Source organism: Pseudopipra pipra, chromosome 3, assembly GCF_036250125.1.
Source record: "Pseudopipra pipra isolate bDixPip1 chromosome 3, bDixPip1.hap1, whole genome shotgun sequence".
NCBI classification, from domain to species: domain Eukaryota; kingdom Metazoa; phylum Chordata; class Aves; order Passeriformes; family Pipridae; genus Pseudopipra; species Pseudopipra pipra.
In genome coordinates, this window is record NC_087551.1 from 116,797,444 (window position 1) to 116,811,099 (window position 13,656).

The window sequence follows — 13,656 nt, forward strand, 5'->3', positions numbered from 1 at the left end:
ACTACCACCCATCAGCTGGAAGCATTGGAAAGGGAAGGGCCTGACCGGATGGGCTCTGTGCCTTCCACCTGTTGGCAGGAGGCCGTGGCTTGCCACTCTGCATCCACAGCAGAGCAGATCCCAGAAAGCTGAACCTGGGATCTGGTGTAGCTGAGGGGGATGGTCATGTAGTCAGGGCTTGAGTCCTGAGGAGGGCAGGTGTTCCTGGGCATGGCTGCAGGCTGGGCAGGATGGCAGGCTGGCAGAATGGCAGTGGGCAGACTGAGCTGGGAACGAACCCGTGGGGTGGGAATGTGACTGAGCCTGGGTTCAGTCATGCTGAGGGCAGCAAGGCTTGAGGCTGGGAGCCATTTCTCCGAAATCAAGCCACCTCTGAGAGCAGAACCAAAGGCCCTGGTTCTTGCAGAGCAGGAGGAACCTGAGCCAGCGCTCTTCAGGTGCAGGGAGATGCTGTGGTACCTCCCCTGAGCTGGCCTTGGAACACTGAGCATCAGATGGCCTTGGAATACTGACCTTTCCTGGCTGGTTCCTTGTGAACTTGTTCTAACTGTTGTACAACAAAGTATTGTTGATATGAGAGCTGGGAATTGTTTAAACCTTAGACATTGAACAGTGATTTAGGTTTGAAAACACTAAATATAGTGTATAAGGCTCCTATTTCACTTGAGCATTGAGCTAATGAGACTGTGAGTGACATGCTTTCACAACTAAGCTTATTTCAGTCATCACTTGGCTGATGTTTAAAGACTTGTCATGCTGATTTCCACATCCTTAACAGACACCCGAGGCACTTAGGTAATGTAGAAATGAGAGGTTACTAGGATAGCTCGGATCTGGCTTTTTTATTTTTTCAACTATGGGAAGTGTGGTTTAGAGAAAAAATAATGGATAATTGGAACCACCAGACATAGAAAAATCTGTCATAAAAATGGAAAATTCTTTCACTCATGATGGCATTGATCTAGTAAGATTTAACATGAATTGATGTAGTTTAGCTTCTTGCTGCACAGTTTTCTGTGTGAGTCAAGCATGTCTCTACCAAGCCAAATATTTTCAGTTCCTTAGAAACTTGTCAAACTAAGGCAGTTCCCAAGATTTGTCTGTGACTATAGGTGCTGCTGGGAATGAGACTGGGCAGGTAAATAGTTTTGAGTGGAACTTTTTTGCCCAGAATGCTTCAGAAAGTCCAAGGTGGGATCCAGGTTACTTTGGGGGGGGGGCATTCTCTTACTTAAAGGCTTTGTCTGCCGTGGGTCTGTGTTGTCTTTGAGACTCAGTGGTGTAAAAGCCTCTCACCAAGTGAAGATGCTTCTCATTTGTGTTGTTCTTGGGACACTGTTGAACAAACTGGGTGGAATAGGATGAGGTTGATTTCAGTTGTAATGGACAGGCATCTCCTGCTGTAGCTGCTGCTGTGACTACTGGAGTGGCAGGAACAGTTCCAGAGCCCTGCCCTGGGTTTCTGTGTAAGCACAGAGCTCAGGGCAGGAGGAGCAGCTGTGGGTAAGTGACAGCCTGCAGGTTCTGTCCCTGGTTTGTGTTGGAAGCTGCAATGACTGTGTGTGCTCTGATTCGGTGTGTGTTTGGGGGAGTGATGGGGTTTTAAAGTCAGATTTAGTGGTAAGAATTGGTGGCCTTGCTGCAAAGATGTTTCTCCTACTATGCTGTGATGGTAATAAACTCATTTTTATTTTGCAGAAGGTTTAAAAGCTGGCTCTTGCTCTGTGTACTTACCTCCTTTGCTCAGTGTACCCTCTGTGTGTTGCTGTGAGTCATCTCACTCATGAAAACACCAGAAACTATGATCTTCTAGACTGGTTGTAATTTTCAGTTAAACAGGACGTTTTAAAAGTTTTAAATGTGTCGGTTTAGTGCTCCAGGCTATGGAACATCCCTGAGGTCAGTGTTATTTTATGTTGCATTCAAGGCGCTGCTGCCTCAGCTTTGCTGGGCTCTGTTTTTTCTCTGCCTTTATGTGGCTTTCCCTACGGGTCAGGAGACATGGATTATAGTCATCCAGGTCTTCATTCACCCACTTTGGTATTAGCACAGCAGTTGCAGGTGTCTGCTCCTTTTGGAGCCCTTGGATTGAAGGCTTTGGGAACCTCAGCAGTTTAGGAGGCTTCTTTGTGCCAGTTCTGGAAAGATCACTTTGAACACAAACTGAGCAAAGGTGGCCTGTGGTGGCTGACCCTGAGTAGGGGGTTCTCAAGAGGTCCCTCCCAGCCAGGACAGGTTTGTGATTTAGGCCTTGTGATTTAGGCCAAGCAGTGTTTGCTCTCTGGCTCCTGCGTGCAGGGATGAGCTTTGCTGTGGGTTAAGTCTCCCAAGGTCCCTTTGGCATGTTGTGGAACAACAGTAATCACAGATGTGGAGTTTGAAATTTGGGAAAGTTGAACTGGAAATTCTAGAACTTGTGGACTCTAATAGCATTTTAGTGGAATGTCATTTATACTGGTTTAGTCCCCATTTCTGGGGGAGCAGAGCTGCTCACAACAGAAGATCATTTTCAGAGTCATGTTTCTGAGGACTTTGTTTTACAGTGTATATCTGTGTTCTGGGAGTAGAGGAATCCAGAGTAGCTCAGTCTGTAGCATTTCAGTGAATGTCTGTTCTTGTTTTTCTGATTATGTGTAATTCTTGCACTGTGATGTGAAGATTTTTATCTTTTTGATATCAATACTGCATTGCAGTCAGATGGTGCAGCCCAAGCAAGGGTTTGAATGGTCAGTGGGACCTTCATTCCTCTGGTCTAGAACATGGAACTTGGTTTCAGGTGCACGTTTCAGATCTCCAGATCTACTTTGGGATGAAGTTGTTTGTATTGTGAACTCTTCCAGATAAAATGTCAATAAGCTCCTAAGTCCCTGCTTAAGAGCCTGCATGCAGCCAGGATTGACAGGTACTAATCTTACAGCTCCTCTTTATCTGTTCTTATGTTTCCTGCTCTGCCTAGTTCCACTCTGCTTCCATTTAATGGATGTGGTCAAACGGGTCAGGTTAAAACTCCGAGTGCTCTTTTACTTGAATATAAAAATGCCACCCACTGCTTCACGAGAAATGGCACAGTGTGACCATGTCCCTTGTGGCACAGTCACACGAGTGAATGTGCCTTGGCCCCAGTGGTGGCTGATGATGCCCTGGGCTGTGTTAGGCAAAGCACTGCCAGAAGAGGGAGGGGATGGTCCTGGCCCTCTGTTCGGCACCAGTGAGGCCACCCCGGAGCGTGGGGCCCAGCTGTGGCTCCCCAGGACAGAGGGACAGGCTGGGCTGGGAGAGCCCAGCGAGGCCCCGCGGTGCTGCGGGGCGGGAGTGCCTGTGCTGGGGAAAGGCTGCGGGGCCGGGGCTGCTCAGCCGGGAGCAGAGCGGGCTCGGGGGAGCCGCGGCTGTGGCACCTGCAGGGAGGTGCCTGGAGGTGAGCCAGGCGCTCCCAGGGGTGCCCAGGGACAGGACCAGAGGCCACGGCATGGGCTGGAGCCCAGAGGGTCCTTCTGGACCTGGGACACCCCCCTCAGTGCCCAAGGCAGTGATGGAGTCTCCATCCTTGGATCTTCCCAAAAGCCATCCAGACATGGTCCTCGGCAACCAGCTCTGGGTGTCCCTGCTGGAACAGGGAGGTTGGACAAGGTGCCCTCCACAGATCCCTTCCCACATGAGCCATGCCGTGGTTTTATGGTTCTGTATTAATTTCTGTGGAGAGCTATCCTTCTCTAGTTTTTGTGTGACATCAGCTTTCTGTTGCCAGTACCACTGGTTCTGCTCCAGCAGTGTTTTCTCTGGAGTGAACGATGGGCAGTGTTTAGCAGAGGTTGGTTATCCTGCTGGGAAGCAGTGTCAGTGGATGTGGCAGGGGTGAACATGTGTGTAAGCAGCTTCACCTGGCTCTGGAAACTGTGTAGTGAGCTTTTCTCGTGCTGTACCTATGAGCCCTTTCAGCTCATAATACTCAACTGTTAAAAACAATAAAATCCTGTTGCTTCTGATGACTCAGTGTTGCAAGTATTTTGCAATCCCTGATACAGATCTGAGGGTTGTAGCGTGCTTGTGTTCTGTGATCAGCTTAAATCTGATACTGCTTTTCCTGTTGGACTCTGTGTCTGATCACTGTATGCTTCTTTTTATTTGAAATAGCTTCCTAGTTCCTTATTTTCTAGGCCTTGCCCTCCCTAATAAAAAAGCTTTTGTTGTTGTTGTTGAGTGCAGAGGAAGTGAGCTGTGAAATGTCGTGGGGTTGTGCAGTCTTGTACCCTTTTGCAGGAGTGAAAATGTCTTGAGCATATGAGTGCAGGGGATAATAATGTGGCCTTGTACTTCTCCTGGCCTTGTGGCCACCCCTTTATAGCAGCAAAGAGATGGTCTTGGGTTCACTTGATAATTTTGGGGTGCCTGTGGTGCTAGTACAGTGGTTAATCATATCAGTGCTGGATTGCACAGCAAGCCTGGGACAATCTTAGAGGTCACTTGTTGATCCTTCTTGCTGTTACCTGGTTTCCCTGTGCTTTCTGAGCCTGCTGAGATCTGTTGGATTGGGCACTGAGCCCTTTGCTGAGGAGGGGAGTCATGTTGTGCTTTGGAGCTTGCTCACACACTTGCAGGAGCCTGAGCAGCTCTCTGGTTGCTGCAGGAGGAGAGGCAGAGCCGTGGGGAGGCCTGTGGGGAGAACTGAGGCACAGGCTGTCTTTCCTGCCTTCAAGGAGGAAGTGCTGAATGCAGAACAAAGGTGGGTGTGAGTTGGACACCACACAAGAGGGAAGTGTCCTCTGCAGCGTGGAGTGTTCTGGGGGCTGTGATCCCCAGGCACTCTGCTAAACCTGCCCTGGGGACAGCTGGGAAGGAATGCCACTACTGCATCCTTGGCTGGCACTGCTGACAACTGGTGGGTGCTCTGACGAGCCATCCACTTACTCTGGCCAGTTCTGCATGTCCTTGAGGGTTTTAGAAGTATAACCAGCTCCCCATGTTCCTGTAGGAATGCTGATTATCTCTCTTTATGCTTTTGTTGTCAGATTGAGTTCAGCTTACCAAATACAGGTTGCTTGTCCTACCTTCTGCTGTGCTCTTCCTATCACCTGCTCTGCACAGACACTGTATTTGGCTGAACCTTTCTCTAAAATTCATCTTTGCTGATTCCCCACCAGGCTGGTCAGTCCCAAGGGGGTGTGTCTTGCAGTCTGCCTCTTGTTGTCACCTTCTTGTGGCTGAGAAAGACATGTTTGTTGTTAATGTTGGTGATATGGCTTTCCTTTGTGACCTTCATTGTTTGTCTTGCTTAATATAACCAACCTCAGCCTTGGTCCATTTGATCTCTCAGTGTGGACCAGCAGTCGTGTGTGAGTCGGGCAGGAGAGCTTGTGTCAAAGGTCCCTTCAGGTGTGTGTTCTTACCTTCTACAGTCAGGAGCTTGGTTTAAAATGTAGGCTTAGGTGAAGCTCTAAAGCCCTGTCACTGCTAAGTGACCTGTGCACCAAGGTGATGGACCTGCAATAGCACAGTGACCAGACCCAAAGTTTCTTGTCCCAGCATCTAAAATCCTGTCACAGGTTAAGCAACACTTGTGCCTGCCACGTTGAACACGCCTGCAGGGAGCTTTTCAGAGCTGACCTCAAGCAGGTTGTGCTGTCAGTGACACAGAGCAGGGCTGTCCGTGCTCAGCTCGGAGGCACACAGGAGATTCTGGGGGTCTCATGCCATTCCTCTGCTCCTGCCCTGCCTCAGCTCTGCAATAACAGAGCAAGGTGATGCCTGTCCCTTCGGTCAAGCTGCACGTGAGCTGGGATATAAACGTCTGGAACAGGCAGATTCCTTGCCAAGGGTGGTCGATCAAACCCAGCTGCAGAGCCAATCTCGGCAAGGGTGATGGAGAAACACTCCAGTGGGAATCAGCAAGTCTGGCACAAGGGCCAGACTACCAGAGGTGACAGGTCCCTGGCTGACCCACAGCAGCAAATTCAGAGCTACCTGTCCGTGTGTCCAAGTTGGAGATTCCTACAGACAGTGTGAGCCTGGCTCCTTCCAGAAATGCTGATGCCACTGCAGAAGGTCTATAGGACCTGGATGCAGAGGAGCTTGTTATCAAGTCCTTAATGAGGCCCAGGCAGCCATTATAGATGGAGGCTGCTGGGCTTCCACTCTACCTGCCTGTCCGGTATGGGAGTGTCTCGGTTACCACACCGTCACTCTGAGGTTTCTGTTGATAATCTGGTCTGTGACTGATTACTGCCTCATCCCTCTCCTTAAATGGGCTCAGGAGCCAAGAACAGAGTGGCTGGATAGGGGACTGGCCCTTGCCATCCAACACGTTTGTAACAGGATTTAAAGACCCACTGAAAAATGAAACTGATCCCAACATCGCATGAAGGGACTTTATCCTTGGCTGCTTCTGCTCCACGTTTGGCAGGAGAGGGTTCTCAAGTTTTGGGTTTGTGTTTCCTCTTACAATCCATTGTACAGATAAGAAAGGCAGAACAAATAGAAGATTCAGAAAATAGGTTGTTTCCTCTCCCCAGATTGTGTTTCACCCCCATGAGTTCCTCTGCCATGCCTGCAGGAATCACAAACACCTGTATGATAGTTCCTGTACACTGCATCCTTGACAGACATCAGGGATTCCCATAAACAACAATATAAATCTGATGTTAGAACAGACGGTTTCTGAAGCCTTAGATACTCTCTTTAAAAGGCCTGGTATGAGAACTCAGTGTGCTGGACAAGCTGTGGGCACTTTGCTCCATGAACTAAAGGTGGTGCTGAACGGATGCGTTGTGATGGGGTAGGGGCTGCCCCATGGAGGGGTTGGCTCCAGCAGCACAGGAGCACGTTAGAGGACTGGACAAACTCCACTTGTAACTTAGGAGTGTGAAATACAAAGCTACACAGAAGTCCAGAGCTCATCATTTGGGAACTGAGGAGGATCAGGTGTTTGCTGGCCACTCGAGGGAGGGTTTTGAGCTACTTGCCACGTGGGGGGTGTTGAGACCCATTGGGACAGAGTCCCCAGTAGAGAGAACTGGTGTAGTTGTGCACGACCCTGGCCAGAGCTTGTCTAAAGCAGTCAGTGTCACTGGGAAAACAGATCAGGTCTTAGGAGAAAGACAGCTTACGCTGCCTGGGGATGTGAAGGTGAGAGGACCTGGTGGTGTCTGGGAACAGGTGAGCACTAGGAATTAAGTCATCGTGCTGGGCTCCCAGAATCGGAGCTAGCACAAGAACAAAAAGCAGGAAGCTACTTGTGAATGGTTGGTTGGGAAAGAAGCAGCTGGCTACTGGAGCAAGCTCTGCTTCCAGCTCAAATCAGATACAATGATTTGTATGAGCCATGCAGCAAGGCAGAGCTGAATTACTGAGGGTGGTCCTTCTTGTCTGACTACAGCCCAAAGAACATCTTTCCTCTGAGACTGGAAACTAGTCTGGTCTCATTCAGATGGGAATCCTCTTTGGTGTGGAAAAATACAAGCAGTTTGGCATGTCCTGGGTGAGCCCACATTGTACCAGTACAGACCAGGACCGATTGTGATTGCCCAAGAGGGTGACCAGGTGGGAGATGGGCCTGAAACTGTGGGACTGGGCACATTCCAGTGTGACAGTAGAGCTTCATGTGTACATGGGTACAATGGGTGATGGCTCTGTGCTCCCTGCCCACCTCAATGTTTCTCCCTGGCAGAGACAGCTGCTTAGTTTTAGAGGGTTGCTTGCAATCTCTGCAGAGGTTGCTGTCACAAAGGCTTATCTTTCATGGGGGTCCATACTTGTGCTCTGCTCACTATTCTTGTGGCTGCAAGTTATTCCCTCCCCACAGCTCTGTGGGGAGGTGCTGGCTGCAGGGAGGCCTCTGATGGTCACCTCCCTCCTCTTCAGCAGCTTGGCTTAGCTCTTGTCTGAAGGCACTCTGGCACCAATGTCTTTCTGATAAGTGTAAGAGTTGCCTGGTATATCCACCCTCCCAAAACCCTGAGGTGGTGACTGATAACAGTGACTTTGGCATCTCTGGATGTTCCTTGGGCTACTGTTCTGGATGAGTTGCTCATGACAAATGTTATAGATCTGATTGAAGTTTGGCACTTCAACTGAGAGTCATTCCCAGCTTGTCTTCTCAGGAGGCAGCAGCTGTGGTCTCCAGGTTTGCCCTTGGAGGGTGATGCTAAGCTGCCAAGGAAACAGTGCAGGACTGTATTGGGGCAGGTGACTGGAGAGGAGGGCTGTGAGGAGCCACCTTAACTCCACCATCCTGCCCCTTTGGGCACCAACATCCCTGGAGTTGCAGGTGTTCCCTGGGATCTCATCAGGGATGGGCTATGGTTTCCTGTATCCTAAGCATTCCTGACTTTCTTCTAGTGGCACCGGACACGATTAACAACCACGTGAAGACCTGTCGTGAGGAGCAGAAGAACCTGCACTTCTTTGCCCCGGAATACGGAGGTATGGCACGGCTGTGGCCACCAGCCTGGGTGTGTTGGCTTTACTGATGCTTCCAAGCTGTTCTGCGCCTTGTTCTCAGCTCCAGGCTCCTGTCAGATGTCACATTAACAGTTCTGGGCCATTTGCCTGCTGAAGTGCTTCAGCTTCTCTGTCCTTTGGTAGCAGAGCAGGGAGAAGCTGCAGGACTGTCCCAGCCCTGCCCAGAGCAATGCTGCTGAGTGCAGGGCTGAGTGATAACAGCGCTGTTTCTGTGTTACAGAAGTTGCCAACGTCACCACTGCTGTGGACATCTACTCCTTTGGGATGTGTGCACTGGAGGTGAGTGTGGAGCGTGGGCTGTGGGACAGAGAGGATAAATCTGAGGAAGGAGATGGCTCTGGAGAAGCTGTGGCCATGGGTGGGTTACCTTGGTGACAAGTGTGATTTGTTCTCAGAGCCAAGTGCACTTTGCCTTGGAGGGATCCCTGTGGAGGCTCCCCTAAGAGCCTCACTAAGAAGTAAAGGGCTCAGCGATGTGTAGTTCTTCCCAAAATTCCTAACGGGTAACGAATATGGGTCTTGGCCAGTCCTGAGGTCTGACCCATTGGCTGGTGGGAACAGTCACTACTGCCAGTTGTACATAATGTCCATGTACGCTCCCAGCTGGGAAGTGCATGTTCCTCCTGGGGTGTCTGGAGCAGAGGGCAGCTGCAGTCCATGACTTTTTCTGGGCCAGCCTGTGCCCATCTGATAGAGATGCTGGTTGTAGTCAGTGTGAGTCTACACACCTGGTTGTAGCAGCTTTGTGGTTCCTTAGTCCTTGCAGTCAGCAGGCCCAATTCCAGGAAATGGGAGTTGTTGCTAGGAATATTTTCTGGAAAGAATTGTCAGAAAGAGCCAACGCGAAGAACTCTCAACCTGTGCTGCACATTTCATGAATGAAGCAGGAAGAGAACTGTGGAAAGATGCAACTTTCAGGAAACAAAACTTGAGTCTAAAGACCTTCTCTGCAATATTTTCCAGCCTTTCCTAGCTGGGAATTCGTGTCTGCTGTCTGTAACCCATTCTGGGTGTGTTGTGTGGTTGCTTTTGTTCTGTGATATGGAGTTATTCACAAAGCCAGGAGGGACACTGTCAGATCCTGGCAGTAATCCAGCACTGCTTCATTAGAGGATGGAATTATCAAGTAGAATGACAGGCCAATGGATCATGAGGTTCAGAATGGGGACACTTAGTGTCCAGGGTGCTGCTGGCAGAGTTCTCAGGTCTCCCTGGCAGTCTGTTGGGGTGCTAGGAGCAAGCTGTCATAATGAGGAACCACTCTCTCTGTCTCTCCCAACTGTGACCTTAAATAGCCCCAAACAGCTTGGCTGTGATTATCTCACACTTGGCAGTGGTCTCCTTGAGCTCTCTTCCCTGCGGTCTGTCATTCCCAGTGGAGTCTGATGCTCTGCTCTGTGTTTGCAGATGGCGGTGCTGGAGATCCAGGGGAATGGGGAGTCATCGTATGTGCCGCAGGAGGCCATCAACAGTGCCATCCAGCTGCTGGAGGACCCCCTGCAGCGGGTGAGCGAGGGGGGCTGGTGCCCTGCATTGCTGGGTGGCACTGCTTGTGGTCTCATGCCGTGTTTGTCTTTAGGAGTTCATTCAGAAGTGTCTAGAACAGGACCCTGGCAGGCGCCCCACGGCCCGAGAGCTCCTGTTCCACCCCGCGCTGTTCGAGGTGCCGTCGCTGAAGCTGCTGGCTGCTCACTGCATCATCGGGCACCAGCGTGAGTACAGAGCCCTGGGAGCCACATCCCCTCATCAGTCTGTGTCCTGCAGAGCTTTGCTGAGCTGTCAGTGCAGCTGGCTCCCCGGGAACCCCCCTCCCTGCTGCTCTGCATGGGCAAGGACCCGGCTGTGGGATGCAGCGGTGCCACTGCGGGGCCGGGAGGGCTGCGGTGCCCAGCCTGCTCCAGGAGCATCAGAGAGCTCAAGACCTCTCTGCTTTTCATTACTTTTCCAAGTCTGGAAAGAAACTGCAATTGTTCTTTTTCCTTTTTTAAAAAAATTAGATATGATTCCTGAAAATGCTTTAGAAGAAATGACCAAAAACCTCGACATGAACGCGGTATTGGCAGAGATCAATCATGAGGACAGGGAAGGAGTCAAGATGATGTGAGTCCCTGTGGTGTGCTCTGGGGGCTGCTGGGGGCAGCAGTGCTGGGGCCCTGGGCTGAGTGCTGTGGGGTCTGACTGGGACTCTGCCCATCACTGAAGTGGTGGTGTTTCACCACTGAGGGAACCAATGGGAGCTGATGGAGCTGGAGGTGAAGGAGCAGTCGCTCCCTCTCTGGCCACACAGAATTCTGGGGAGACTTCTGCGTGGGAGGAGACCTTGCACCTGTGTCCTGGGAGCAGATTCCACGCAGCTGAGATGTGAATCTTTTCCCAGGTGGAGGGGTGGGAAGTGAATATGCTGTAGTTGGAACAGTCCTCAGTGAAACATGGCTGAATAGTTTGGGAGGGTGCTCAGACCAATCACAGCCTTGTCAGATGAAGTCCAACACCTTGGAGGAAGAGCTGCTCCTCATTTTCCTGATGGAGCAGCCTATTCCACACTGCACAGAGAAAGGCAGTTTGGGCAGCTGTCAGTGACACACAGCACCACTTACACTGGAGGAGTGGCTCCCTGAGGGAGTGACTGCAATGCATATGGAGCAAGTAGAGTGCCAAAAAGTGATTTTAGATAGCAAAGCCTTGGCCACTTGAGGGATTATCTGAAAAGACTAACATGTGAGTGCTGTGTTCCCAGAGAAGCCCAGGATGCTTCCAGGGGAGCCCAGAGTTCTGAGATGCTCGAGCTACTGAACAAGAGTAACCAAGGTGACAAGGAAGAACAGCTCTGTCTGTTTGAGCAGCTCTCTGAGCCATAGAGACCCTTCTAAAAACTGACCTTTCAGTTGTCATAGTGCTAGGAAATAATAGTATGGAATTCCCTTTGGAATGTTTTTGATAAAGGTTCAGAATGGAGGCCAACAAGTGAACAGCCAAAGCTGTGCAAGAGAGATCCTTCACATACATGGGATGTCAGGCTGTGTGGGTTTGGCTGTCTGTAGGCACCAGCCTGGGACTTGATTTTGGTAGTGCCATACCTCGGAGGTGCTGGAAAAGGGAAAGGAAGAGCAGCAATGACTTGAAATGTCAGAGAGCATCACTTTTGAGTGGTTCATCAGACTGCCATGCAACCCAAGCTGCCAGAAAAAAATTTTTGTTAAAAACTACTGCTGTGTTAGAGGATGGGACAGTCCTAGCTGCTGGGAGTGTGGGAAGGGCTGGAGAGTGGTCAGGGAGCCAAGGCAGGTGTGCAGCCCACACCAGACCTGTGGATGTCCTGTCAGGGTTTGAGCAGTTTTGCAGTCCCTGCCTCATCTCTGGAATGCTTCAGAGCAGCCTTGAGACGTGGGTTTGGCTATTCAAAGTGTTTGTTGCAACCAGTGGGCTGTGTGGCAGGTGTCTGTGAAACACCTTGCCAGGAACAGTGTCATTGGGCCACCTTCCAAATAACTGTGCATTGGACAGCTCTGCAGGGAAGTGAGACTGCTCTGCCCTAACCACTGCCTCGTCCTTAGCTCCTCTGGGTAGTTGTGTCCTTATGGTAGGATTGGAGCCTGTCCCATCTGTGGCTGCCTCTGTCCATATCCATCCTGCCCACAGACACAGCCCAGGACATGGGGATTTGGAACTGGACCCCAAGAGACCCGAGTGGATGTTATTGTGAGATAACTTCTCATCTCAGGACGTTTTGTTTTGTTTTCCAGCTTCTCACAGTCTCCGGCGTTGGAGCTGGACAAGTTCCTGGAGGATGTGAGGTAAGAGGGATTTTTTAAAGGGCACCTTTAACTGTGTGTGAGACTGGAAAAATTTCGGAGAGCCATAAGCTCAGACCCTGTTACAACCCGCCCCAGAAAAAGGGGAAGGGGGGGTTAACTCAGGTTTTTATCAATAATTCCCTTGGGGTGGATTAGAGTGAAACGACACTGAATAATCGGTGTCTGAAAACATAAACTGACAAGGTTTATTTCAACAATTCTGTATCAACAAGCATGCTAGCAGTTTGGGTGTTGTCATAAAACAATGCAACATAGAGATAACTTTTGGGGTGGGAGAAACTGTTTAGGGGAGAGGAAGCTGAGAACACAAAAGAAATGGACACAGTCACTGCCCACTGGGTCCAGCAATGCTTGAGAGTGATGGTCATGATTCACAGGCAGTGGGGGAGAAGGAGAACCCCCAAATTCTCAAAGTCACCAGTCAGTTTATATACCCTCAGCATGCTTTTGCACCTCCCTGGCATGAGGGGTTGTTTGCCTTTTTAGGGCTTAGCACTGGAGGGAGGGATGGGCCCCACTGGCCACCTGAGGTGTCTTCTTGCCTTTGAGGGCTTAGCCCCTCTGAGGCAACTCCTTGCCTTTTTAGGGCAAAAGTCAAAACCTGCAAACTCCTGGAATGCATAAATCATTAACTGTTTCAGTCTCTGACAGACCCTGCTCCTTTCTTGTAGGAACGGGATCTACCCCCTCACAGCTTTTGGGATGCCGCGGCCCCAGCAGCCTCAGCAGGTCGTGGTGAAATCTCCCATTGCTCCCCCGTCCGTGAAAACCCCAACTCCAGAGCCCGCTGAGGTGGAGACACGCAAGGTGAGCGCCGGGGGCTCCGTTCCCCTGTCCCCAGGCAGGGGAGCCAGGCAGCCACTCACTGCCTGTGTGCCTCTGTTCCAGGTGGTGCTGATGCAGTGCAACATCGAGTCCGTGGAGGAGGGGGTGAAGCACCACGTATGTTCCCACTTCTGGCTGAGCTGGGGGGGACCAGGGCAGCCGTACAGAGCTCATGGCTCTGATGTGCTGCTGGTACCTGGGAGGACCCTGTGCTGCCACAGCTGCCGCTGCCGGGACCCAGAGCCCGACTCGGGCTGTGCCAGCCACTGACCTGTGACCTCAGCCACCCCCAGGTCCAGGCTTCCTGTGTGGGATGGTGCTGCCAGCCGTGGTTCAGGACGAAACTGGCTGAGGCTGCTCTGTCGGACCCCTGTGGGGCTCTGGAGGGGTGGTTCCCGTCCGGGGGGGCATTTCTGGGGATGCTTTGGGCTGGCCGTGGCAGCCTGCAGGAGTGCAGTCCCTCATGAGAACTTCTGTGCCCCGCAGCTGACACTGCTGCTGAAACTGGAAGACAAGTTGAATCGACACTTGAGCTGTGACCTGCAGCCCAGTAAGTACCTTC

The 13,656-nt window shown here is 51.1% G+C and overlaps 1 protein-coding gene across 2 annotated transcripts in view; it reads left to right on the plus strand.

Annotated features, from left to right (window-relative positions):
* The window catches only part of NRBP1 (nuclear receptor binding protein 1), a 33,243-nt gene that overhangs the window by 18,402 nt on the left and 1,185 nt on the right, over positions 1–13,656 (plus strand). For both annotated transcript variants that reach the window (XM_064650864.1, XM_064650865.1), the window contains 9 exons: positions 8,332–8,415; positions 8,675–8,733; positions 9,862–9,960; positions 10,034–10,166; positions 10,452–10,554; positions 12,198–12,248; positions 12,941–13,076; positions 13,158–13,211; positions 13,581–13,644. In XM_064650864.1, coding sequence (XP_064506934.1) covers positions 8,332–8,415; positions 8,675–8,733; positions 9,862–9,960; positions 10,034–10,166; positions 10,452–10,554; positions 12,198–12,248; positions 12,941–13,076; positions 13,158–13,211; positions 13,581–13,644 — 783 coding nt within the window. The remainder of the gene's footprint in view (positions 1–8,331; positions 8,416–8,674; positions 8,734–9,861; positions 9,961–10,033; positions 10,167–10,451; positions 10,555–12,197; positions 12,249–12,940; positions 13,077–13,157; positions 13,212–13,580; positions 13,645–13,656) is intronic.